Source organism: Pristiophorus japonicus, chromosome 14 (assembly GCF_044704955.1).
Source record: "Pristiophorus japonicus isolate sPriJap1 chromosome 14, sPriJap1.hap1, whole genome shotgun sequence".
NCBI classification, from domain to species: domain Eukaryota; kingdom Metazoa; phylum Chordata; class Chondrichthyes; family Pristiophoridae; genus Pristiophorus; species Pristiophorus japonicus.
In genome coordinates this window covers 109,446,909-109,472,209 of record NC_091990.1, presented here as the reverse complement: position 1 = coordinate 109,472,209, position 25,301 = coordinate 109,446,909, and the positions used below count along the sequence as shown (strand labels likewise).

General features: G+C 46.5%; 1 protein-coding gene across 3 annotated transcripts in view; it reads left to right on the top strand.

Annotated features, from left to right (window-relative positions):
- btbd10b (BTB (POZ) domain containing 10b) overlaps positions 1–22,268 on the top strand; it is a 125,190-nt gene extending 102,922 nt beyond the window's left edge. For all 3 annotated transcript variants that reach the window (XM_070899481.1, XM_070899482.1, XM_070899480.1), the window contains 5 exons: positions 1,574–1,676; positions 6,596–6,716; positions 8,900–9,097; positions 17,552–17,662; positions 21,211–22,268. In XM_070899481.1, the coding sequence (XP_070755582.1) occupies positions 1,574–1,676; positions 6,596–6,716; positions 8,900–9,097; positions 17,552–17,662; positions 21,211–21,521 (844 nt within the window). In that variant the 3' untranslated portion in view covers positions 21,522–22,268. The remainder of the gene's footprint in view (positions 1–1,573; positions 1,677–6,595; positions 6,717–8,899; positions 9,098–17,551; positions 17,663–21,210) is intronic.
- The last annotated feature ends 3,033 nt before the right edge of the window (positions 22,269–25,301 follow it).

Genomic DNA, 25,301 nt, shown 5'->3' with positions numbered 1-25,301 from the left:
TGCTTCAGCCACGGAGAATGCTGCAGGCGTTCGTTCCCGCGGGGGGTTGGGGAAGGAAACAGCCGCTCGTTCCTGCGGAGCCGAAGGGGGTGGGGAAGGAAACAGCCGTTCGTTCCCGCGGGGGGTTGGGGAAGGAAACAGCCGTTCGTTCCCGCTGAGCTGTGGGGGGGGGGGGGGAGGAGACAGTGAGAAGGCTGTAAGAAGCCTCAGTGCTGATGTGCTGATGGCAATGTGCTTTTATTAAAAAAAATGTTCAAAAATTAAACAGCTACAAAGAACTACAAAAATGGGCGAGTGCCAATGTTTCCTTCACACTGCGCATGCGCGAACGCTCCAACGCGCACGCGCAGCATTGCCGGCAGGAAAAAAACTAATTTAAATGGTACCCGCCCCCTCCCACGTAAAAAATCAGCGCGAGTGTAGGCTCCACCCCCCTGGGCGCCGCGCCAAACAGACAAGGAGCTGCAAAGCGCTCCAGAATCGCGCGTTTTTTTTTCCGGCGCCGTTTTAGGCCCAGCTCGGAGGGGCGCCCGTTTTTTATCGTGTGGAAACTTGGGCCCAATATGCCACCTTGGGTGCATTTTTTAAAAAAAAAAGTATTTCTTGCTAAAATTTTAAAGAATATTTTTGTTGGAATAGCACCACAATAACATTAAAAGATATTCAAAGGTGCTTGTAGATTATTCTGTCTAATAAGGTCAAAGTAGTCCCATATTTTTTAAACCGCAGTGATTCTTTTACATATGTAGAAGAAACATTGTTAAATACTTTTAGAAGAGGTATTTGAAATCAGAAACTATTTTTCGAATTTTGACTTTTCAGTTTAAAAAAAATAGAACTGTGCTCCTCTGTCAGCCGTGGCTCAGTGGATAGCACACTCGCCTCTGAAGCAGAAGGTTGTGGATTCAAGTGTCACTCCAGGGACTTGAGCACAAAAAAATCTAGGCTAACATTCCAGTGCAGAGCTCAGGGAGCGCTGCACTATCGGAGGTGCCGTCTTTCGGATGAGATGTTAAACCGAGGCCCCGTCTTCCCTTTCAGGTGGACATAAAAGATCCGATAGCACTATTTCGAAGAAGAGTAGGGGTGTTATCCCCGGTGTCCTGGGCCAATATTTATCCCTCAATCAGCATTACAAAAAACAGATTATCTGCTCATTATCATGTTGCTGTTTGTGGGAGCTTGCTGTGCACAAATCAGCTGCCGTGTTTCCTACATTACAACAGTGACTACACTTCAAAAGTACTTCATTGGCTGTAAAGCGCTTTGAGACACCCAGTGGTCGTTAAAGGCGCTATAGAAATCCAAGTCTTTTTCCTCATGTTTTACTTTCCTTGCTTCCATCCTCTTCCAAACCCAGGAGTTGTTCAAGGTCAAGAGGGCAGAACATCCTTCAGATTCAATTCCACTGCTTAATTAGTTCCCTGGGGGCGAGCACTGAACGTGTGCTCACAGCTTCGGCTTCGACATTGCAGCTTCAAATTTGGAAATGCTTTCCCCTTCCGAGTCAAATGAGGTGGCCAATACAGATTTATGAATATGTCACTAACCCCACTGTTGCGTGTTCCCACAGGATGTTTGGGTCGGGCAGGGAGCACAATTTCACGCGTCCGAATGAAAAGGGAGAGTACGAGGTGGCGGAAGGGATCAGCTCAACAGTGTTTCGAGCTATATTGGTAAGTCTACAACGCTGAAGCAAACTGCCAGGAAAAATGATGTAAGGGAACTAACTCCTGTGGCTGGCCTGCTGTTATCTGACTCAGCATGGGATAATTTGAAGAAAAATAAATCTGACGCCGTTGTGTGGATGGGCTATTATTACTTGAGGACGTGCTTTAAAGTACCAGGAAGAAACAGTTTAATACTTGCACCATTTGTAGCAGTGCCATGTTTGAGTGAAGAAAATCTGCGCTTCTGGCTTACTGGTGAGCAGTTATTGGTATGCATTAGGGCTGATGCATTTTAAGAACAAATTTAAAATAGCAGAAGAGCACTACCCCGATTTAAAACGGACTCAAAGTTTACTTCCCAACCATCTATTAGCAGCCATGCAGTGTCCTTGCATAATTGCCTTTTTTGTCCTACATTCAAGAGTATTTTAATAAATCAACAAGCTCAGAGGGGTTTGTGTCGCAAGGTCGAATTTATAATGTTGAATAATGCAGTTCCATCTGTTTCTCTGGCATGTTGGATATAGATATTCCTGCTGGTACTGGGGAATTAGGCAACTCGCTACTGACTTGTTCATCTGCTTGGTCCTCTCTTCCTTGTAAAGAACTTATTCATATTTTGCAATGTCAAAAGATGCTGGGGAGGGCATAAACGATTTCTGTTTCCAAAAGGGGAGGGGTCAAGAATAAGTATAATTGCTGGCCGAGGTAAGATTTTTCACTTTACTTTGCCAAGTTGTTATTTTCTAATTGGAAACGTTCGAAATGCAGTGTCTGACAGTTAATTCCTTGGTTCAGGTGCTGACTTGCCTGCTGAATATCACCATTGCATTGTTAAATCTTCTAAACCACCTATGTAGTGAGCATTTTTCCTACTCCCAGAGTTACATTCCTTTTTATTCTCCAAGTGTTGTGAATATATGACAGCAGCCATCATTGGAATGTAGTTTTTCTAATTTTTTTAATTAATTCATGGGATGTGGGTGTCACTGGCAATGCTGGCATATATTGCCCATCCTTAATTGGTGAAGTGTAGAATGTTTCAGTGTAAGGGGTGTTGCAGATGTGTGAGGCAGACTGGTTGGACGAGGTGTTCTTTACCTTTTTGCCATTGTTCATTGTTCATAGGTTTATATGTAACCTTCAGGGCTGCTGACCGAGGGCCGTGCGGCTCTTTGTCAGCCGGTGCGGACATGGTGGGCTGAAATGACTTCCTGTGCTGTAAATTTCTATGTTTCTAATTGGGCCTTGAAAAGGCAGTGATGAGCTGCAGTTCATGTGGTGAAGGTGTCAGGGAGGGAATTCCAGGATTTTGGCCCAGCAACAATGCAGGAACGGATGATATATTTCCAAGTCGGGGTAGTGTGCAACTTTCAGGCGCATAGGAACACCAACACCTGCTGCCCTTGTCCTTCCAGGTGGTAGAGGTCGCAGGTTTGGGAGGTGCTGCCGAAGAAGCCTTGGCGAGTTGCTGCAGTGCATCTTGTAGATGGTACACACTGCAGACAGGGTGCGCTAGTGGTGGAGGGAGTAGTGGTGGATGAGGTGCCGATCTAGCGGGGGCTGCTTTGTCCTGGATGGTGTCGAGTGTTGTTGGAGCTGCACTCATCCAGGCAGGTGTAGAGTATTCCATCACATTCCTGACTTGTGTCTTGTAGATGGTGGAAAGGCTTTGGGGAGCCAGGAGGTGAGTCATTCATGGGGCGTCTCATTGGAGCTCCAGTCGGGGCTCTTGCTGGGCGTTACTAGCTCATGTTCTGTCATCCTGCTTGGTGAGGTCCGGATCTTGGCTCAGCAGCCAGTGGTAGCTGCTGAGCGTGATCCAAGTCTAACCCCGCCCCCCCCCCCCCCCCCCCGCCTCACCGACAGACACACAAAGGAAATCTGAAGGAGTTAACCTGGACTGTGTTAACACTCCTTCGGCAATTACATTGCGTCAAGAAGACTAGGGCCTGGTAGTTTGGCCATGGTTTTTGTTCTAGACTAATGGACTACTCCCGCTAGTGAACTACTGATGCAATAACAAAGCATGTGGTCACACAGTTCTGTTGGCAGCCATCTTGTAAGTGTGTGTGCTTGTGTAGCTATGTCGAAAGATATCACAGATTTGTGTTCAATGTACAGGCTGAGGGGACGACATGGAAGAATAACTAACATTTCAAAAAAGCGCTCCAACGAATTGTGTTTGATAACTGAAGTACATATTCTCTCCCTCAATGGTCTACAATTAATAACTAAAACCTTCTTCCTAAATATTCGAAGTACAAAAAGTGTGCCTTTTAGTTTCCAATCTCCTTTACCCTCTGACGTTTCCCCTTGTAGTGCAGCTTCTCCAACTAAACAGTTTGGAGGCCTTAACGCTCATCAATGTTGCTCTTGCCTTTTTAAAATCGAATGTTACATGAATGGCGAAAGGTTATAGAGGAAATTAATTGGCAGCTTTATCTTGCATTAACAAGCCTCCATTAGTTAGAGTATGATAGTGAAGTGATTATGGTGCTGGACCAGCAACCAGGAAGTCAAGAGCTTAAATCCTACCGTGGCAAGAAATCTGGTACCAGGAAAATATAATGACCCGTGAAAGTTATAAGAACATAAGAATTAGGAACAGGAGTCGGCCCCTCGAGCCTGCTCCGCCATTCAATAAGATCATGACTGATCTTCGACCTCAATTCCAATTTCCGGCACTGTCTCCATATCCCTTGATTTCCCTAGAGTCCCAAAATCTATTTCAGCCTTTGAATTTACTCAACGATTCAGCATCCACAGCCCTCTGGGGTAGAGAATGCCAAAGATTCACCACCCTCTGAGTGAAGAAATTCTTCCTCATCTCAGTCTTAAATGGCCGTCCCCTGCAGCGGTTCAAGAAGGACGGCTCACCATCACCACCACTTCGAGGGTAATTGGGGATGGGCAATAAATGCCGGCCTTGCCAGTGACGCCCACGTCCCGTGACACTACAGTAGTAGTGTAAATGTCGGCGGAAACATGTAGATGGGACCTTGCGGCTAACCAAAAAGATTTATTACATTTATTTTTTTCCCACTCTGCTGTTCAGTTGAAGTACGCTTGTGAGTCGAAAAGAATAGCCTGTTGTCAATTTGTCATTCGCTCACAAGCCCCAACCCCATCCCCCATGGACACTCTCTGTTCTTCGGGTTGTGGCCTCGTGCACCCCCTCCCCTTCAACTTTGTGCCATCACTGGTAGCCGTGCCTTCAATCGCCTAGATCCTACTCGGGAATTCATCCCTAAATCCCTCCATCTCTCTGCCACCCTTCCCTCCTGTAAGACCCCGCTGAAAACCCTACTCTTTGACCAAGCTTTTGGTCACCCCCATCTAATTACCCCTTTGAGGCTGCATCGATTTTCTTTGCTCTGTGATGGTCCTGGGATGTTTATTCTATTTTCAAGATGCTGTATAAACAGAAGTTGGTGATGCTATTGTATGAGGATAGTCATTGATAAACATGCACTCTCTCTTTCTTGTGATATCACCTGATATTTGTGCAGGGCCATGCATGTTACATAAGCAAATACAAAGAAAGAAAAATGCACAAAAGGACTCGAGTACATATAACACCCTGTAAAATTGAAGTGAAGTTGCAGAATTTACTTTTGTGAATTAATACCCAAAGGGAGTATTCTTCCTTTCCCCACCACCGCCCCCCCCCCCCCCCCCCCTCCCTTGGTGGACTTGTTCAGTTACTTTATATGCACCGTGCAATCACATTACATTGTGCGGGCTACCCCCGGATTGTTTTATTAATTAATTTGTGCCCACCTCTTCCAAAGTCGGTGACTCAACGCGATTTAATGGCAATTTTGGTGTTTTAATCTGTTGCTCCATGTACTCTGGAACATCGAAACAGGAGGAGGCCATTCAGCCCTGTGAGCCAGTTCAGCTAATCAATGAGATCATGGCTGTTCCGTAGTGTCAGACCATGTCGTGAGGCTTCAGTGTTGGTAGGGCTATGTAAAATCTCCCCAGTAAGTGGAGTTTTTCAATTGTTTCATCTCCCGTTCTCCTCCTCAGGCATGTGCGAGGTTAGCCTATTTTAATTATTCAAAACCTTGCGTCCGCAAGTACTTCCTGTCAACATTCAATTGTTGTATTTATAATGGGTTCCCTCCCCCTGCACCACCACCTACTGGCAGGAGGGTGCAATTTCTGTGTGACACGTTTATGTAGGCAGTGTTTTTATTTGTATTAGTTTGAGCTTCCTTCTGCTCCCTCTGCGTCCTTCTGCCTCCCTCCGCCTCTCCCACCCCACCTTTGGGCTGGGAGGGCATGAATTTGGGCTGGGATGGGGGAGCTCTATCCTGTCTGGACTCGGCAGCTCGTCAGTCAGAAATGGCTCGAATTGCACTTTGCAAAGTCACTTGGGCTGGGCGGTTCGAATTACACATTGCGGAGAAACTGTTCCAAGGGGACTAATCAGCAGTCAGGTCATGTGATCATGGAGAGCCAATCAGAGCATTTGTTAGTGCAAATAAGCACATCCTTACATCGGCAGCTTCTGTTATAAATATGGCAGTTGGAATTTGTAATGGTAATACAAAAATAAGGATAGAATGCATGACTTCGGGACTGCATCCTGGTTCAGCTATCTCCACCCTCTAATCCCGCTCCAACCGGAAAGCTACAATTGGTCTCTACTTGTCCATGTGCAATAGACCCGTTTTTCTTCAAGCTGAACAGCTGGAATGACCAGCTTTACAATCTTTATAAGCAGCACCTCGGATATGCTTTGCTTTCTGCAGTTCTAAGCACAGTTGCGAACAATCCGACCGCCATATGGGTTCTTCCATGTACCTTTTGATCGTCCCTGACGGTAGCAAAATTTCTCTTGCCTCTTCAGGTACTGTACTGATGAGTTTTACCATTTTTAAATGTCTGGGTGTACATTTTTGATTTGTTCTCAGGATTATTACAAGACTGGTATAATCCGCTGTCCCGATGGGATCTCGATACCTGAGCTGAGAGAAGCTTGTGACTACCTGTGCATCTCCTTTGACTACAGTACCATCAAATGCAGAGATCTCAGTAAGTGTGCCGACTGCATCTTGAGAAAAGTTAAATATTTTCAATCTTATCACCAGTTATCAGTCGTCAGAGGAGATGCTTTATAATCACAGGACCATTGTACCATTTAATGTGGGATTTATCATATATGAGATGGTCACTAATAAATCCAAAAGGGGAATTCAGGAGGAACTTCTTTACCCAGAGAGTATTAAGAATAGGGAATTCATTATCACATGGAGTAGTTGAGGCAAATAGGATAGGTGCATTTAAGTGGAAGCTAGATAAGGGCATGAGAGAGAGAAAGGGATCGAAGGTTATGTAGATGGATTAGATGAAGAGGGATGGGAGGGGGCTCATGTGGAGCATAAACACTGGCTTAGACCTGTTGGGCCAAATGTCCTGTTTCTGTGCTTTAAATCCTTTGTACTTTGTAATAATGGAATGTTACAGCATAGAAGGAGGCCATTTGGCCCATCGTGCCTTTGCGAGCTCTTTAAAAGAGCACTCCAGTTAGTCCCACTCCCTTGCTCCTTCCCCATAGAAGTAGTAATTGAGAGTGTGACGAACTGTTGGACTGAACTTTGAAAGTGTTGGGCTCCTTAGAAATGTCTTGATTGATTTTCATGGTGAGATGCAAATTTTCAAAATAGTTTTGGATGAATTTTATATTGTTTGGTTGTTGCAAGTCTAATTGCTAAGTTACTGTGCTTGATGTTCAATGCACTTCTAATTTCTTCCCTGGTTCCCAGATACCATCTGCGCTCGGGGTAAATGTTGGTCTTAACTTCCTCCTAACTTTATAAAGTATCTCTGTTGCACTGACTTCAGGATTTGCTAGGACAAGTCTAAAACCTGGCATGCAAGCTCCTTTTATCAATATAAACGGGAGTTGAGGGTTATGGGGAGTGGGCAGGGAAGTGGAGTTTAGGCCAAGATCAGATCAGCCATGATCTTATTGAATGGCGAAGCAGGATTGAGGGGCCAGATGGCCAACTCCTGCTCCTATTATGTTCTTGTGTTCTGCCCAGTTTCATTATGTTTGCATTCTTGCGCTACAAGCCAATTTCAAAATTGGTAGGAAGAATGAGGAGAGGCAATATAAACTATTATATAAACTACTAAATGCTACGATTTTAAAGTGGGTGCAGGAGCAGAGAGACCTGGAGATGTATGTACACAAATCTTTGAAGGTGCATGACAATTTGGTAAAGCATTTGAAAAAGCATACGGTTTCCTTGGGTTTATAAATGGAGGCATAGCATACAAAAAAAAGGGAGTTATGCTAAACCTTTATATCACTGGTTCAGCCCCAGCTGGAGAATTGTGTCCTATTCTGGCCACAACACTTCAGGAAGGCTGTCAAGGCCTTGGAGAGAGTGCAGAAGAGATTTACTAGAATGGTTTCAGGATCAGGGACTTCAGCCATATGCAGAGACTGGAGAAGCTGAGGCTGTTCTCAGCGCAGAGAAGAACAAGGTGAGATTTAATAGAGATGTTCAAAATCATGGAATATTTTGATAGTAATAAGGAGAAACTGTTGCAGGTGGGTCGGTTACCAGAGGACACAGATTTCAGGTAATTGGCTAAAGAACCAGAGGGAGAGATGAGGAGAATTGTTTTTTGCAGCGAGTTGTTGTGATCAGGAAGGCACTGGCTGACCGTGTGGAAGAAGATTCAACAGTAACTTTCAAAAGGTAATTGGATAAATATGTGAAGAGGGGAAATCTTCAGGGCTCGGGGGAGTGGGACTAATTGGATAGTCCTTTCAGAGCATAGGGCACGATGGGCTGAACGGCTCCTTCTGTTGTCGCTATGATTCTAAAATCTGTTCAGCGTCGGCTCCTTAAACTTCTTTGGGCCTGGGGGGGGTGGTCAGAGTTGTAGGGGAGGAACTTTTTGTGTGTATGGGGGCCTGGGTGGCACATTGTGTAATTCGTGCTGCCCACTCAATAGGCTCCAACCACGACGTGCAAAAGCAACCGATACACGAGTAGGAGCGAGCTCCACGTTTCCTCCGCACCTTGTGGGGATAGACCAAACCTCTTTGCTCCTCAGTGTTTAGAAAGGAAGAGCAGAGACAAGTGACTGACTTGGGTAGATTTTGTCGAGTTAAGAATCTGGATTTTACCCACTCAGTTCTGCCTTTGCATCTTCGGTAGAGCTTGAGAGGCACTAATTGGCTTTTTGTTTTGTTTTTTAAGGTGCTCTCATGCATGAACTCTCCAACGATGGTGCGCGCAAGCAGTTTGAATCTTACCTGGAGGAAATGATTCTTCCGCTGATGGTGGCCAGCGCCCAGAGTGGTGACCGAGAGTGTCACATTGTAGTGTTAACCGACGATGATGTGGTCGACTGGGATGAGGAGTATCCGCCACAGATGGGAGAGGAATATTCACAAAGTAAGCTGTTATTTTGATGCTATATAATTCCAGGATGTTACCCTGGAGTTATATATCTCGCTACAATTTTTAATAATTCATTTAAAATCACATTTTAAAAAAAGAAAGACTTGCATTTATATAGCACCTTTCACGACCACCGGACATCTCAAAACACTTTTACAGCCAATGAAGTACTTTAGGAGTGTAGTCACTGTTGTAATGATGGAAAAGTGGCAGTCAATTTGCGAACAGCAAGCAGCAATATGATAACCAGATAATCTGTTTTAGTTATGTTGATTGAGGGATAAATATTGGCTGGGATATTTTAGGGTGCAATTTATTTTTTTCTTTAAGTGTGCTGTTTGCATTTCTCTAATTGCTGGTCTCACCTGCCTGATATTTTTGCAATTCTCAGTCCCCGGTTCATCCTGTTCATGCAGTTTTTTGGTTTGCGGCATTGAATTTTTTCAAAGTCCTGGTTTGATAGTGTATCGTTGTCCTCCCAGGATGCCTAAAATGCTATTAGAAGCCTTTAATCGCACTGATGTTAGCTGACCATGTTTGCTGACATTGTTGACGGTTCTCCTCGGGTACAGTCCCGCTCTCCCTCAAGTTTGCCGTCATCACCCCTCTCCTCAAAAAAACAACCCTTGAACCCTCCATCCTTGCAAACTACCATCCCATATCCAACCTCCCTTTCCTCTCCAAAGTCCTTGAACGTGTTGCCGCTTCCCAAATCCGTGTCCATCTTTCCTGCAATTGCATGTTTGAATCCCTCCAATCCGGTTTTCGCGCCTTCCACAGTACCGAAACGGTTCTCATAAAAGTCACAAATTACATCCTTTGCAACTGTGACAAAGACAAACTATTCCCCCTCGTCCTCCTTGGGATGTCTGCAGCCTTTTCTACGGTTGACCACTCCATTGTTCTCCTATGCCTCTCCTGCGCCTTCGGACCTTTCACTATGTTTAAAGGCGCTATATAAATACTTGTTGAAGAGGCTCCCTTGTTCTTTAGAACAATAGGGTAACAAAGCATCGCTGAATTGTTACGTCACTGCTCCACCACAGGTGCTATCTGTTTGTGGTGACACGGAGCTGACAGTGCTATGTTCTACTGCTGGGTTAGCATCACTATCTGTTTGGTAAGGGCTGCCCAGCCCGTGTGTGCAAGTTCTTGAGAACATGAATTAGGAGTAGGAGTAGGAGTAGGCCATACAGCCCCTCGAGCCTTTAATAAGATCATGGCTGATCTTCCACCTCCACACCCAATCCCTGTATCCCTTGATTCCCTGAGAGTCCAAAAATCTATCGATCTCAGCCTTGAATATACTCAACTATTCAACATTCACAGCCCTTTAGGGCAGAGAATTCCAAAGATTCACAACCCTCGGGAGTAAAGAAATTCCTCCTCCTCTTGGTCCTAAATGGCCAACTCCTTAATTTGAGCCTATAGCCCCCTAGTTTTAGACTCTTCAACCAGGGGAAACAACCTCTCAGCATCTACCCTGTCAATCCCCCTCACAATCTTGTATGTTTCAATGAGACTGTGTCTCATTCTTCTAAACTCCAGAGAATATAGGCCCAACCTGTTCAATCTGTCCTTATAGGACAGCCCTCTCCTCCCAGGTAGCTTGTGTATTTTCTTCTGTATCATCTTTAGTTACAGTGGCTCAGTGGGTAGCACTCTTGCCTGTGAATCCGAAGGTTGTGCGTTCAAATCTTGCTGCAGAGACTGGGGTCCTTGCTCATTACCCGTGTCTTTATGGAGTTTGTGATGACTGGTTGTTTTTCACCAGCCGTTCAGTACAGAGCTCTTTAAAATGGTTGAGCGATTATAATCAGGGATGTTCAAGAGGGCAGAATTAGAGGAGCGCAGACATCTTGTGGGTGGGGGGAGGATCTGTGGGGCTGGAGGAGGTTACAGAGGTGGGGAGGAACAAGGCCATGGAGGGATTTGAAAACGAAGATGAGAATTTTGAAATCGAGGCGTTGCTTAAATGGGAGCCAATGTAGGTCAGGGGGAGTTGGGAGGAGGGATGGAGTCCGTGGCTAGGGAGTGGAGTTTCTGGTGGGGACTGAAAACAATGGCTTCTGTCTTCCCAATATTCAATTGGAGAAAATTTCTGCTCATAAAGAACTTGATGTCGGACAAGCAGTCTGAAAATTTAGAGACCGTGGAGGGGTCGAGAGAAATGGTAGCAAGGTAGAGCTGGGTGTCATCAGCGTACATGTGGAAACTGAAGCTGTGTTTTTGGATGATGTCGCCAAGGGGCAACATGTCGATGAGAAATAGGAGGGGGCCAGGGATAGATCCTTGGGGGACACCAGAGGTAACGATGCGGGAGCGGGAAGAGAAGTCGTTGCAGGTGATTCTCTGGCTATGAGTAGATAAATAAGAATGGAACTAGGCAAGTGCAGTCCCACCCAGCTGGACAATGGTGGACAGGCGTTGGAGAAGGATGGAGTACATCCAGAGCTGCGGTACAATCATTAAACGAGCTGTGCTTCAATCTCCCAGGAAAAGGCTCCTTGCTGGGGGTGTCTTTTCTGAATGTTCAAAAATAGCTGCTGCCTTTCTGTTGGGATCTGCGTCATCGCAGCAGCTTATATAACTGCTCTGGGATCTGTCAAAAGGACAAGTGAAAGATGAACAGATTTGCTCTTAATAAGCTTCCATTATCAGCAAGCTACATCTGGTCGCCTGCCCCCTACTTAATTTGGGGCCAAGATTGCGCAGACCCTAAGTATCTGGATTTATTTTAGCTCAATAGTTTGCTATTCCGTCTTTCTGCCCTGCCCCCACAAATCAGAATCAAACCCATCTAAGTAGGCCAAGCTAAATTTAAGAATATCTTTCAACAAGACATTGCGCAACATTGCCACAAACTGGCTTGTGGAATTGGCCCCTCTCCAGCATGTGAAAGAGAGAAAGAACTTGCATTTCTATAGCGCCTTTGATGGCCTCAGGACATCCCAAAGTGCTTCACAGCCAATGAAGTACTTTTTGAAGTGTCGTTGCTGTTGCGATGGCAGGAAACGCGGCAGCCAATATGCACACAGCAAGCCCCCAAAAACCGTGATGATCAGATAATCTGTTTTAGTGATCCTGGTTGAGGGATAAATATTGGCCGCCGGGGAGAACTACCCTTGCAATACTTCGAAATAGTGGCCGGGGTCCTTTAATTCACGGAGGAGAGGTGGGAGACAGTAACTAGGAAAAAAGATAAATAACTTGATATTATAGTAACTTAAATACAAATTTAACAACTTTAAATAATGAAGGAACACTATAAAATGTGTATAACCAGGGGGCATACATTTAAAATAATTGGTAGAAGGATTAGAGGGGAGATGAGGAAAATATTTTCACCCAAAGGATGATGGGGGTCTGAAACTCACTGCCTGAAAGGGTGGTAGAGGCAGAAACCCTCACCACATTTAAAAAGTACTTGGATGTGCACTTGAAGTGCCGTAACCTGCAGGGCAACGGACTAAGCCGGAAAGTGGGTTTAGGCTGGATAGCTCTTTTTTTTGACCGGCACGGACTCGATGGGCTGAATGGAATCCTTCTGCATCATCATTTATCTATGATTCTAGTAGCACAAAGGGCCCAAGTTTCCACACGATAAAAAATGGGCGCCCCTCCGAGCTGGGCGCCCGTTTTTCGCGCCTAAAACGGCGCTGGAAAAAAAACGCGCGATTCTGGAGCGCCCTGCAGCTCCTTGTCTGTTTGGCGCAGCGCCCAGGGGGGCAGAGCCTACACTCGTGCCGATTTTGTAAGTGGGAGGGGGCGGGTACCATTTAAATTCATTTTTTTCCTGCCAGCAACGCTGCGCGTGCGCGTTGGAGCGTTCACGCATGCGCAGTGTGAAGGAAACATTGGCACTCGGCCATTTTTGTAGTTCTTTGTAGCTGTTTAATTTTTTAACATTTTTTAATAAAAGCACATTGCCATCAGCACATCAGCACTGAGGCTTCTTGCAGCAGTGAGAAGGCTGCAGGAAGCCTCAGAAAGTTGAGGCAGCTGTTTCCCTCCTCCCCCCCCCCCCCCCCCCCCCCCCGCGGGGACGAACGGCTTTCTCCACCCCCCCCCCCCCCCCCCCCCCCCGCGGGGACGAACGGCTTTCTCCACCCCCCCCCCCCCCCCCCCCCCCGCGGGGACGAACGGCTTTCTCCACCCCCCCCCCCCCCCCCCCCGCGGGGACGAACGGCTTTCTCCACCCCCCCCACCCCCCCCCCCCCACGGGAACGAACGGCTTTCTCCACCCCCCCCCCGCGGGAACGAACGGCTGTTTCCTTCCCCCCCCCCCCCCCCCGCGGGAACGAACACCTGCAGCATTCTCCCTGGCTGAAGCACTTTCACACAGGTAGGAAGATGGTTTATTTAATCTTTTCTTTGCTTATAAATGTTTATTCAGGTTGGATTTATTTGTATAATATTTGTAGAAGTATAAATAAGGATTTATTATAGAATTTAATGACTTTCCTTCCCCCCCACCTCGTTCTGGACACCTAATTTGTAACCTGCGCCTGATTTTTTAATGTGTCGAACAGGTTTTTTCAGTTCTACAAAAATCTTCACTTGCTCCATTCTAAGTTAGTTTGGAGTACGTTTTCACTGTGGAAACTTTGAAATCAGGCGTCAGTGGCCGGACACGCCCCCTTTTGAAGAAAAAATTCTGTTCCAAAGTGGAACTGTTCTAACTGACTAGAACTGCAGAAAAAAAAATGTGGAGAATTGCGATTTCTAAGATAGTCCGTTCTCCACCAGTTGCTCCTAAAAATCAGGCACGAATCATGTGGAAACTTGGGCCCAAAGTGTGCAAATCCAAAATTTAATTACACGCACAGACGTGCGCATTTGCCCGGTGTTGCTGCTGCCCTGTGCTTGCTGACCTACATTGCCTCCCGATGCAGCAACGTCTCAGATTTAACAATCCTCATCCTCATGTTCAAATCCCTCCATGGCCTCGCGCCTCCCTATCTCTGTAAACTCCTTCAGCCTTACAACCCTCTGATCTCTGCGCTCCTCCAATTCTGGCCTCTCACACATCCCCATTTTCCTTCATTCGCCATTGGTGGCCGTGCCTTCAGCTGCCGAAGCCCGAAGCTCTAGAATTCCCTCTCTAAACCTCTTTGCCTCTCCTCCTTTAAGACGGTTTGTAAAACCTACCTCGCTGACCAAGCTTTTGGCCACTTCTGCTATCTCCTTGTGTGGCTCATTGTCAAATTTTGTTAATGCCATTATGAAGCACCTTAAAGCAGAGTATTTTTTAAATGGTGAGAGATTGGGAAATGTTGGTGCTCAGAAAGACCTGGGTGTCCTTGTACACAACGGTGTCCTTGTACACAAAGCACTGAAAGATAACATGCAGATACAGCAAGCAATTAAGAAAGCAAATGGTATGTTGGCTTTGATTACAAAGGATTTGAGCATAAGAGTAAAGAAGTCTTACAATTATATAGGGCCATGGTGAGACCGTACCTAGAGTATTGTGTACAGTTTTGGTCTCCTTACCTAAGGAAGGATATTGCTTGGGAGGGAGTGCAGGGAAGGTTCATCAGACTGATTCCTGGGATGGGGGGATTGTCTTATGAGGAGAGATTGAGTAGACTAGGCCTATATTCTCTGGAGTTTATAAGAATGAGGTGTGATCTCATTGAAACATAGAAAACTCTTACAGAGCTTGACAGGTTAACTGCAGGGAGGATGTTTCCTCTGGCTGAGGAGTCTAGAATCGGGTCACAGTCTCAGAATACAGGTACAGCCATTTACGACTGAGATGAGGAGAAACTTCTTCATTCAGAGGGTGGTGAATCTTTGGAAATCTCTACCTCAGAGGGCTGTGGAGGCTTAGTATATTCAAGACCGAGATCGATAGATTTTTGGATATTAAGAGAATCCAGGGATATGGGGAAAGTGCAGGAAAGTGGAGTTGAGGTAGAAGATCATCCATGATATTTAATGGCAGAGCAGGCTCAAGGGGCCGAATGGCCTGCTCCTGCTCCTAATTCTTATGTTCTTAAAGGCTCGATAGAAATGAAAGTTGTTGAACCTTCTGACTCGGGCGTGCGCGCTGCGCTTCGACTGAGGCATGGCCGTCATCTAGGTTATTCGAGGGGAGTGACAGGAGAATTGCTGAATGGAACTGCTATTCTTTCCCCACAACTTCTGATATGCAAAGTAGAATGTGTAAAAATCTGCCAATGAATCATAGAAATTTACAGCACAGAAGGAGGCCATTTGGTCCATCATGTCCGTGCCAGCTGACAAAGCAGCCTAATCCCACTTTCCAGATCTTGGTCCGTAGCCCTGTAGGTTACGGCACTTCAAGTGCACATCCAAGTACTTTTTAAAATGCGGTGAGGGTTTTTGCCTCTACCACCAACTGGGTGAAAAAATTGTCCCCTCAAATCCCATTTAAACCTCCCCCCAATTACTTTAAATCTGTGCCCCCTGGTTGTTGACCCCTCTGCCAAGGGAAATGGGTCCTTCCTATCCACTATCCAGACCCCTCAGGATTTTATACAGCTCAATAAAGTCTCCCCTCAGCCTTCTCTGTTCCACAGAAAACAACCCCAGCCTAGCCAATCTTTCCTCATAGCTAAAATTCTCCCATTTAGGCAACATCCTCGTAAGTCTCCTCTATACCCTCTTGAGGCTGGGGCTGTTGATAAGTAAAGAGACACTGTTTCTAGTTGTAAGAAGAGTCGGTAACCAGAGGTTAAGGTAATTGGCAAAAGAACCAGAGGGGAGATGAGGGAACATTTTTTTTTTACACACCGAGTTGTGATCTGGAACGCGCTTCCTGAAAGGGCGGTGGGAGCAGATTCAATAATAACTTTCAAAAGAGAATTAGATAAATACTTGAAGGGGAAAAATTTGCAAGGCTATGGGGAAAGAGCTTGGGGGTACAGTGGGAATAATTGAATAGCTCAAAGAGCCAGCACAGGCACGATGGGCCAAACGGCCTCCTTCTGTGCTGTATCATTCTCTATGACTCTACCTCAACTCCACTTTCCTGCACTGTCCCTATATCCCTTGATTTCCTTAATATCCAAAAATCTATCGATCTCTCTCTTGAATCTACTCAAAGACTGAGCCTCCACAGCCCTCTGGGGTAGAGATTTCAAAAGATTCACCACCCTCTGAGTGAAGAAATTTCTTCTCATCTCAGTCCTATGACTCTAAAGCTTAGCCGGGCAGATACCATCTTCATTGTTTACGGAGGGCCGATATGCCATATCCATCGTACGAGATTGCTGTTTACTGTTCAAACCTTGCTGCAGCTGGGAAGCCATTCTTGCATCGCCCCTGGCAGCAAGTTAAACAGACAACCTGAGACAACAAACAACGGAGGAAAAGCACTTGCCAAAGGTTAATTTTCCTGATTAAGTTCTGCGCTGTTAACTTCCCTACTATCCACCATATTGGATCTTGTTTGGGGCAGTGCCAAGCAAGGTTTCCTCTAAATTTTGGGCACACAAAAATCTAGGCTGACACTCCAGTGCAGTGCTGAGAAAGCGCTGCACTGTCGGAGGTGCCGTCTTTCGGATGAAACGTTAAACCGAGGCCCTGTCTGCTCTCTCAGGTGGATGTAAAAGATCTCGGCTATTTCGAATAAGAGCAGGGGAGTTCTACCCGATGTCCTGGGCCCAATATTAATCTCTCGATCAACATAGCAAAAACAGATTATCTGGTCATTATCACATTTCTGTTTGTGGGAGCTTGCTGTGCGCAAGTTGGCTGCTGCGTTTTCCACATTACAACAATGACTACACTCAAAGTGCTTCATTGGCTGTAAAGTGCTTTGAGACATCCTGTGGTCGTGAAAGGTGCTATATAAATGTAAGTCTTTAAGTTGCCTTTGTTGTGCTTGGCCTATTTATTTTGATGCGCGGTCCCTTTAGATTTCTGCACGTGTGCGGCATTTCAAATAGGAAAGCTTGCGAGCGGCCTGCGTGGGATCGTTGAGATTACGGCATGATCAAGTACGCACACAGCTCAGAGGGAATGTTGGAGCCAAGCATTCTGTGGTAATTGTCCTATTTTTTTTTGCAAACCCAGTGATTGTTTGATAAATGTTTGTAATAGTGATTTGTTTATAGACAACAACTAGACAGGTGTATTGGACAAAAAGTTACATCAGAGGGCCATGCTGGCATATGTACACTCGCACCATACCAGACAGCATTGTGCATGAGCACATACTCTTAAGAGCGAAGTCCTAATTCCCCATTGTCCACTTACCCCATTTCTCCTGACTGCTGCTGAGACCTCGTCTCCTCTCTCGTCACAGTTAGCGAGTGTCTGAACACACTTGCTTTCACAAAACATGGAAGCTGTAACGAAGAACGACTTGATGCCTCTGAACCTGTGCTAAAGAACATCGACAAAAATCTATACAACTAACGCAACATGTTTCCTTTTCGATGTATAACCATAGTTATGTAAATCTTATTTTTCAAGTTATTTACAGTACAAAGTTGTATCGATTCTTCAAATATATCGAGAACAGGGACGTGGCCAAGGCTGTCCTGAAGGAACGAGGATTGAAGAAGATCAGGTTGGGTATTGAAGGTATTCTGTTTTGTCTGGAAATCATTGAATAGAGCCCATCATAAACTTTGTGTCTAATGTTAAGTGCTTGGGAAACTTAAGTGGTTTACAAGATGAAGTCTAACGAGATGTTTTGGGTTGGGATTTAATTTTCTTCTTTATATTTAACGTACTGTGTGAGTGGTGTGTTGAATGATGCCTTGGTTGCATTGGCCAGGATATTTAGCAGCACACGTGGATATCTGGCTTCTTCTGATACTCTTATACTATGCATACTCGGGGACCTGCACACTGCATTTTGTATGATTTACATTCCGTTTCTGTACAATAATCTAAATTTCAGAAGAAGTCATGACGCCTTGTAAATGCAGCTGGTTTAACTAGCCTTGGCACACATACCCAGCTATTGACCCATCAGTGTCCTACTGATGAATTGTTGGCAAACCGATTAGGGGGAGGAAAAATTGGAAATTTCCTCTCCGACCCCTCTAAACGATCCAAACTAACCCAGGAAGACAGCGTTGACCCTGACACATTCTTTGGTAACTACCTCTTATATGATGCTTACAGGGAACATTGGCCCCAGCCAAGAACCAGTTCAGCTCTCTGTCTCCCATCCCCTCTCTCGAAGGTACGGTGTGAATCAGCACCCACTGTACATTTTCAACAGATAAGTGTGTCAGATCCTGACTTGGGGCGGAGTTAACCCACTCTGAACCGTTTTGCATCTGGTGGCCCTTTCCTAGGTTTTCTTTTGTGCTCCAAATGAGAGATGTTCATGCCTGGGTCGTGAAACCCCTCCTGTGTCAGGTGCTCCGTGTCGGCGTCAAATACTGCCAGGTCAGGACCGAGCAGAGTCAGATGCAGAGTGAAGCTTCCTGTACTCTTTCCCTTAAGAACGTCGCCATGCAGCCCCAACTCAAATGTCACCAGTGTGACTTTTTATTCTCTTTCCCGCACCAGCCATGCTACAGCCTCTGAAAGATTGACCATCAGTGACCACTTTATGTTGCGTGCACACATCCATGAGGTACGGCACCAAGTCTCCTCCAGTTCATGCTTTCAGCTAGCGTACAGAGGGGGTTTTCATCCGATCAGTTTCGGCTGCATTCCAAAACTCTGCTGCCCGTGTCCTAACTCGCACCAAGTCCCCTTAACCCATCAAACTCTCTGCCCATTGACCTTCATTGGCTTCCGGTCCGGCATTGTCTCACTTTAAAAATGATCCTTGTGTTCAAATCTCCCCACGGCTTTGCCCACCTCATCCTATCTATGTAACCTCCTCCAGTCCTACAACCCTCCGAGATCTCTGCGGCCCTCCAATTCTACTCTCTTGGGCTTCCCCGATTTTAATCGCTCCATTGGCGGTCGTGCCGCCAGCTGCCTCAGCCCTAAGATCTGGAATTCCCTCCCTAAACCTCATCGCCTCTCCTTTTAAGATGCTCCTTAAAACCTACCTTTTTGACCAAGCTTTCAGTCATCTGTCTTAATACCTCCTCAAATGGCTCGGTGTAACATTTAGTTTAACGCTCATGTGCAGCACATTGGAATGTTTTCCAACGTTAAAGATAAATGCATGTTGTTATTGGATTTGAACCCAGCTCCCAAAGACCAGCATCTAACCCAGTACAGCTAAGTGGCCTGTATCCTGGGATTTACATACTCTATTTCCACTGCTCTCGTGTAAATGCAGTAAGCGAGCCTCTGCACAAAGCAACAGTCTTGTGGCAGACCTAGAAAGCGGGTCCTGTGCTAGGTACATAGGAACAGGAGTCTATTCGGCCATTCAATTAGATTATGGCTGATCTGTATTTTAGCTCCATTTACCCACCTTACCCAACAAAAATCTTTTATCAATCTCGGTTTTGAAAGCTCCAATTGACGCCCAGCCTCAGCAGCCTTTTGGCGGGGGCGGGGAGGGAGGGAGGGAGATAGATAGATTTCAACTCCCCTTTGTGTGAAAGAGTGCTATCCTATGAAATCATTTTAAACACCTCAATTAGATCACTCCTTAATCTTCTAAACTTGAGGGAATACAAGCCCATTTAACTTTTCACAGGAACAGGAGTAGGCCATTTCGCCCCTGTTTCACCATTCTGCCTGTCTTCATAATTTAACCTTTTTTTAGCCCAGGGCTCTACACATGCTGGTAAAATGAGCATTTAGATGGTGCAAATAACATTACCCAGCACCATCATGCCAAGGTTCAAGAAGGCCCACCACTAACATCTCAGGGCTACTAGGGGTGAGTTTCCCAGCATTGTCCATACCCCGAGAACAAAATGAAAGGCTCCATGGTATTGCTCCACGCGAGAGGGATGCTGGCTCGCAAGTCCCTGCATCAAGTTGCTGTTGGGCAGTGAGACTGGAGGAGGCAGCAGGTGGGTTACTCCCCAGTTACCCGAACCAGTAACAGCGGCTTTGGCGGTCCTGGTCACAGTTTGTTAACCCACCCTGATGAATGAAGAAAGCCATTGCTGATCCCGCTTCCAGTTGGTCTTTACACGGTGCACGGGCAAACTCATCGCCAATGCCACTCCTTGGGGACTTTCTCCCAGGCCCCTTCCACCAACTTGCCCCATGGCAATGGTGAGAGGAGGCTGGGGTGACGACCCCTGGCATTTTCCCTTCCCTGTCACCCGAGGAAGCTCATGACTACTTGAGGGCCATCTCTCTGACAACGGATCCACGGTTTGAAGCTCCCTGAAGGAGGAATCGCAGGCACGGATTTGTGTTGTACCATTCACATTGGTCATAGTCCAGGCTGACACCGGGTGCAGTACTGAGCGAGCGCTGCACTGTCAGAGGTACTGTTTATCGGGTGGGATATTAAACCAAGGCTCTCGTCTGCCCTTTGTTGGACATCAAAGATCCCATGGCATTATTCAAAGAGGAGCATGGGAGTTCTCTCACTGTCCAGACCGATATTTTATCCTTAATCAACATTAATTTAACTTGTTTATTCCACATTTGTCAGCATAGCAACAGTGACTGCCCTCAAAACTCATTCCGTGCCTGTGACCAGCTTTGGGGAATTCTAAGAAATTAAGTCGTTGGATAAATGCAATTTCTTCTTTGTTGCCCCCTTTTTCTTGCCCCCCCCCCCCCCCCACTTACTCTCTCTTCCCACTTACTCCCTCTCCCCCCCACTTTCTCACAGTCCTCTTTCACCCCCCCCCCCCCGGATTTCTCTACTCTTCTCTTTCCCCCCCCCCCCCCCACCCCCCAACCCGCTGTCGCTTGCCCCGCGTCGCCCGCCCCCCCCCCCCCGCTGTCGCTTGCCCCGTGTCGCCCCCCCCCCCGCTGTCGCTTGCCCCGCGCCCCCCCCCACCCGCTGTCGCTTGTCCCGCGCCCCCCCCCCACCCGCTGCGCTTGCCCCGCGCCCCCCCCCCACCCGCTGCGCTTGCCCCGCGCCCCCCCCCCCCCCCCGACATTCTATCTTTTCCGCCCCACCCCCCCCAACCCTTCCCACTATTTGCAAGTTGTGTTGCCGACGGGCAGTGTTGTTGAGCCTCTGGCTCGGTTCCCGGGTGTCAGCAGCACCGACGCGCCTCTCTCTCTGTGTTTAGGTTACCCCACCTACAAGGAAAAGGTGAAGAAGAGGCCGGGTGGCCGGCCCGAGGTCATCTACAATTACGTGCAGCGTCCGTTCATACGCATGTCGTGGGAGAAGGAGGAGGGCAAGAGTCGGCACGTGGACTTCCAGTGCGTGAAGAGCAAGTCCATCACCAACCTAGCTGCGGCGGCCGCGGACATTCCCCAGGACCAGCTGGTGGTCCTGCACCCCGCGCCACAAGTGGACGAGCTGGACGTGCTGCCCAATCACCCCGCCAATGGAAACAACGAGCCCGAGCTGGAGCCCCAGCCCCCGGCAGTCTAAGTGTGCACAGCGTGCGCACGGGCGGAGGGGAGCGGGGCGAGCGCAAACACCCCGCGAGCATGCTGCTGGTACTAGACGTTGTGCGTTTTATCTGTGTAAGAGAAAAGTGTCAGCATTGTACACTACTGAACAAAGTCCAGACGTAACCGACAGAGCTGCTATACATCGTTAAGTTACAACATTTTATATATATATATATGCGCATACAAACATATATGGCCAGAAGCCAGTTGCTTTTGGAGGAGGGGAGATAGAGAGAGGGGCTGCCTTTGTTGTGGTTGTTCTTCCGCGTCTTATTTTTTTAAATGCACACCGTTACTTAAAGAGGCTGTAGCAGTCTGGGTGCTATGTATCGGGGAATGGCTTTGGTCTGCAGTTTTTTTTTGTTTTTAGCCACGTGCTCCCGTCAAATGCATTTAAATTTCTGCCGGAATATCAGTGGTCACTTGACACAACACCTGGTGACACTTTAGGGAATGTCCAGATCCTGCGCACCAAGTTTGCCCTGGTCGGTTGAAGTCCTCGCTCCTCGGGCTCAGTTGTATTTTTTGGAGAGGGGGGGGGTAGAGGGGGTGAGAACAAAGTATATATTCGAGGTAACGCTGTACGCTGGAAGTTATCGCTGTCCTGTGAAGCCATTTTGAAGTCTTATTTTAATTTCCTGAACTATATGTACATGTTGCAGGAGTGTTCTTTGTATTTCTAACAGCTGATGAATGATTATATAAATAAACATCACAAGCATTTCTCCTTTGCCGTGTGAAATTTTCTTGTAACGAGGTCAGTTTTTCCACAGGTAACCTTTGTTTCCAAACATAAGAAACAGGAGTAGGCCACACGGCCCCTCGAGCCTGCTCCGCCATTCAATAAGATCATGGCTGATCACCGACCTCAACTCCACTTTTCTCGCCCGATCTCCATATCTCCCCTAGACTCCAAAAATCTATCTCGGCCTTGAATATGTACTCAATGATTCAGCATCCATAACACTCGGGTGGAGAATTCCAAAGATTCAAAACCCTCTGAGTGAAGAAATTCCTCCTCCTCTCAGTCTTAAATGGCTGACCCCTTATCCTGAGACTGTGCTGCCTAATTCTAGACTCTGCAGCCAGGGGAAACAACCTCTCAGCATCTACCCTGTCAATCCCACTCAGAATCTTGTATTTCAATGCGATCACCTGTCATTCTTCTAAACTCCAGAGAGTATAGGCCCAATCTCTCCTCAAAGGGATCAATCTAGTGAACCTTTGTTGCACAGCCTCTAAGGCAAGTATGTCCTTCCTCCGATACAGAGACGAAAACTATGACCTTCCAGAAACTCCAGCTCTTGAGTTTATCTTTCCTCCTCTTGCACAGTAAGATCCGACACCCAACACAATGTGATAACGATTAGATCATCTGTTTTCGTGCTATTGGTTGAGGAATAAATATTGGCCTGAAAATCCCAGCCTCCCTGGTCCGTACAGAGTGTGTATACACGAAGACATCACAAAAGCCAGTTTTCAGCGCACAATGCGCATGCGCTGAAAACCGGCTGCTTCACATATCAGGAGCGAGGACATTTGCAAGGGCAAGATTGCGGTGTTTACCCATATCTTGCCCAGCAAATGTCCTCAAAACTCTTGCGCCTGGTAAAAGCAGGCACACAGCCTACTTTTATTGGTGTAAGAGTTTTAAAACACACTTAAAACATGAAAATTAAAATTTAAAAAACATTTTATTTTTAAAAACCCTGCCCACTACGTTAAATTTATTTTAAAGCTTAATTTTTAAAACTTTTTTAAAAATCGAATGTTTTAAAAAAAAATTAATACGTAAATAACTTTAGTTTAAATTAATGTTAAATATGTAGTGTGTTTTTTCTATTTTTATTTGGGTGTCTGCGGGGGTTTCTCATTCAGAATAATGGGAACTCCAACTTACGGAGTTTCCATTATGAATGAGAACATACTTTACCGTGATTGGCTACCCAGCACCTTGTGACTGCAGCTCCAGCCCTGCACACGTCCCGATGTGCGTGCACTGCGACGCGCAGTCAGTGGAGGTCTCGGGACCGGGAACTCGCGTGGGCGCAGCAGCTTCAGATAAGTGCGCTTTTTTTCTAGAATCCAGTCGAACGCCCACGGGAAGGAGAAACCGGGATTTCTGGGCCATTGGCCCCAGCTCACAGTAGTGGCCGTGGGATCTTTTACGTCCACCTGAAAGAGCAGACAAGGCCTCGGTTTAACATCTCATCCGAAAGAAGGCACCTCCGACAGTGCGGTGCTCCCTCAGCACTGCACTGGGAGTGTCAGCCTGGATTTTCTGCTCACGTCTTTGAAGCGGGACTTGAACCCATGACCCCTTGACTCAGGCGAGTGTGTAACCCACTGAGCCATAGCAGACGGTGTGTTAATAAAAATGTTTGAACTCCTCAAAAATATGTAAAGCACACACGTTTGAAAGAGAATACGGGGTCAGAGACAGGTGATGTATGGAAATACAAGCCAGACTTGTCAAGGTAGCTCCTCCACTGGTGAGTTATATGGCCCACGGGTGTCTCGGCTTTAGATACCATAGTTTTCTGCATATAATCTTTCTTTATACAAGAAGCTGCATCATTAGATTTCATGGTAACTGGGATAAGTTCTCTGTTAATTTATAGTTTACAGACCCTAGCATTAATTAGCAAGTGTTGGCTCCATATCCTTGTTCATTGTTGAAGTCTTCTTTGAAGAGACTGCCCTGCTATGGCCTTCCAGTAGGTGGCAACAAGGCTGGGCAAGACTGAACAGGAGGAGGCCTTTCATCCACTCAAGCCTGCTCCGCCATTCAATGAGATCATGGCTGATTGGCAACCTAACTCTATATACCCGCCTTTGCCCATATCCTTTAATACCTTTGGTTAACTAAAATCTCTCAATTTCCGATTTAAAATTAACAATTGATCTAGCATCAATTGCCGTTTGCGGAAGAGAGTTCCAAATTTCTAGCACCCTTTGTACAAGTGTTTCCTAATTTCACTCCTGAAAGGTTTGTTTCTAATTTTTAGATCCTGTCCTAGTCCTAGACTCCCCAATCAGCAGGAATAGTTTCTCACTATCTTGACAGCTATGGCTCAGTGGGTAGCACACTCTCCTCTGAGTCAAAAGGTTGTGGGTTCAAGTCCCACTCCAGAGACTTGAGCACATAACTTCAGTGCAGCGCCGCACTGTTGGAGGTGCCGTCTTTTGGATGAGACGTTAAACCGAGACCCAGTCTACTCTCAAGTAGACGTAAAAGATCCCATGGCACTATTTTGAAGAAGAGCGAGGGGAGTTATCCCCGGTATCCTGAGGCCAATATTTATCCCTCAACCAACATAACTCAAACAGATGACCTGGTCATTATCACATTGCTGTTTGTGGGAGCTTGCTGTGCGTAAATTGGCTGCCGCATTTCCCACATTACAACAGTGACCACATTTCAAAAGTATTTAATTGGTTGTAAAGCGCTTTGAGACATCCGATGGTCATGAAAGGTGCTATATAAATAAGTCTTTCTACACCCAGATGACCGCTAAGCACCGCCCCACCCCCCCCCCCCCCCCTCCTCCCAACCACAGGCAGCAGCAGTAGCTAGATATTCCAAGGAGCAGCATGAACAGGTTGGTGACTGCGACGAAGTGGAACTGGGCGACTACATTAGACGTCACAGCAAAGCAGGGAAGTGATTGGCTGGTTAGTTCTCTCCTTTCTTGCTTAATTATTTAATCAACTGTTTACTAAATAGCAGTAGTGTGTGTTTTACTAAGGATTAGAA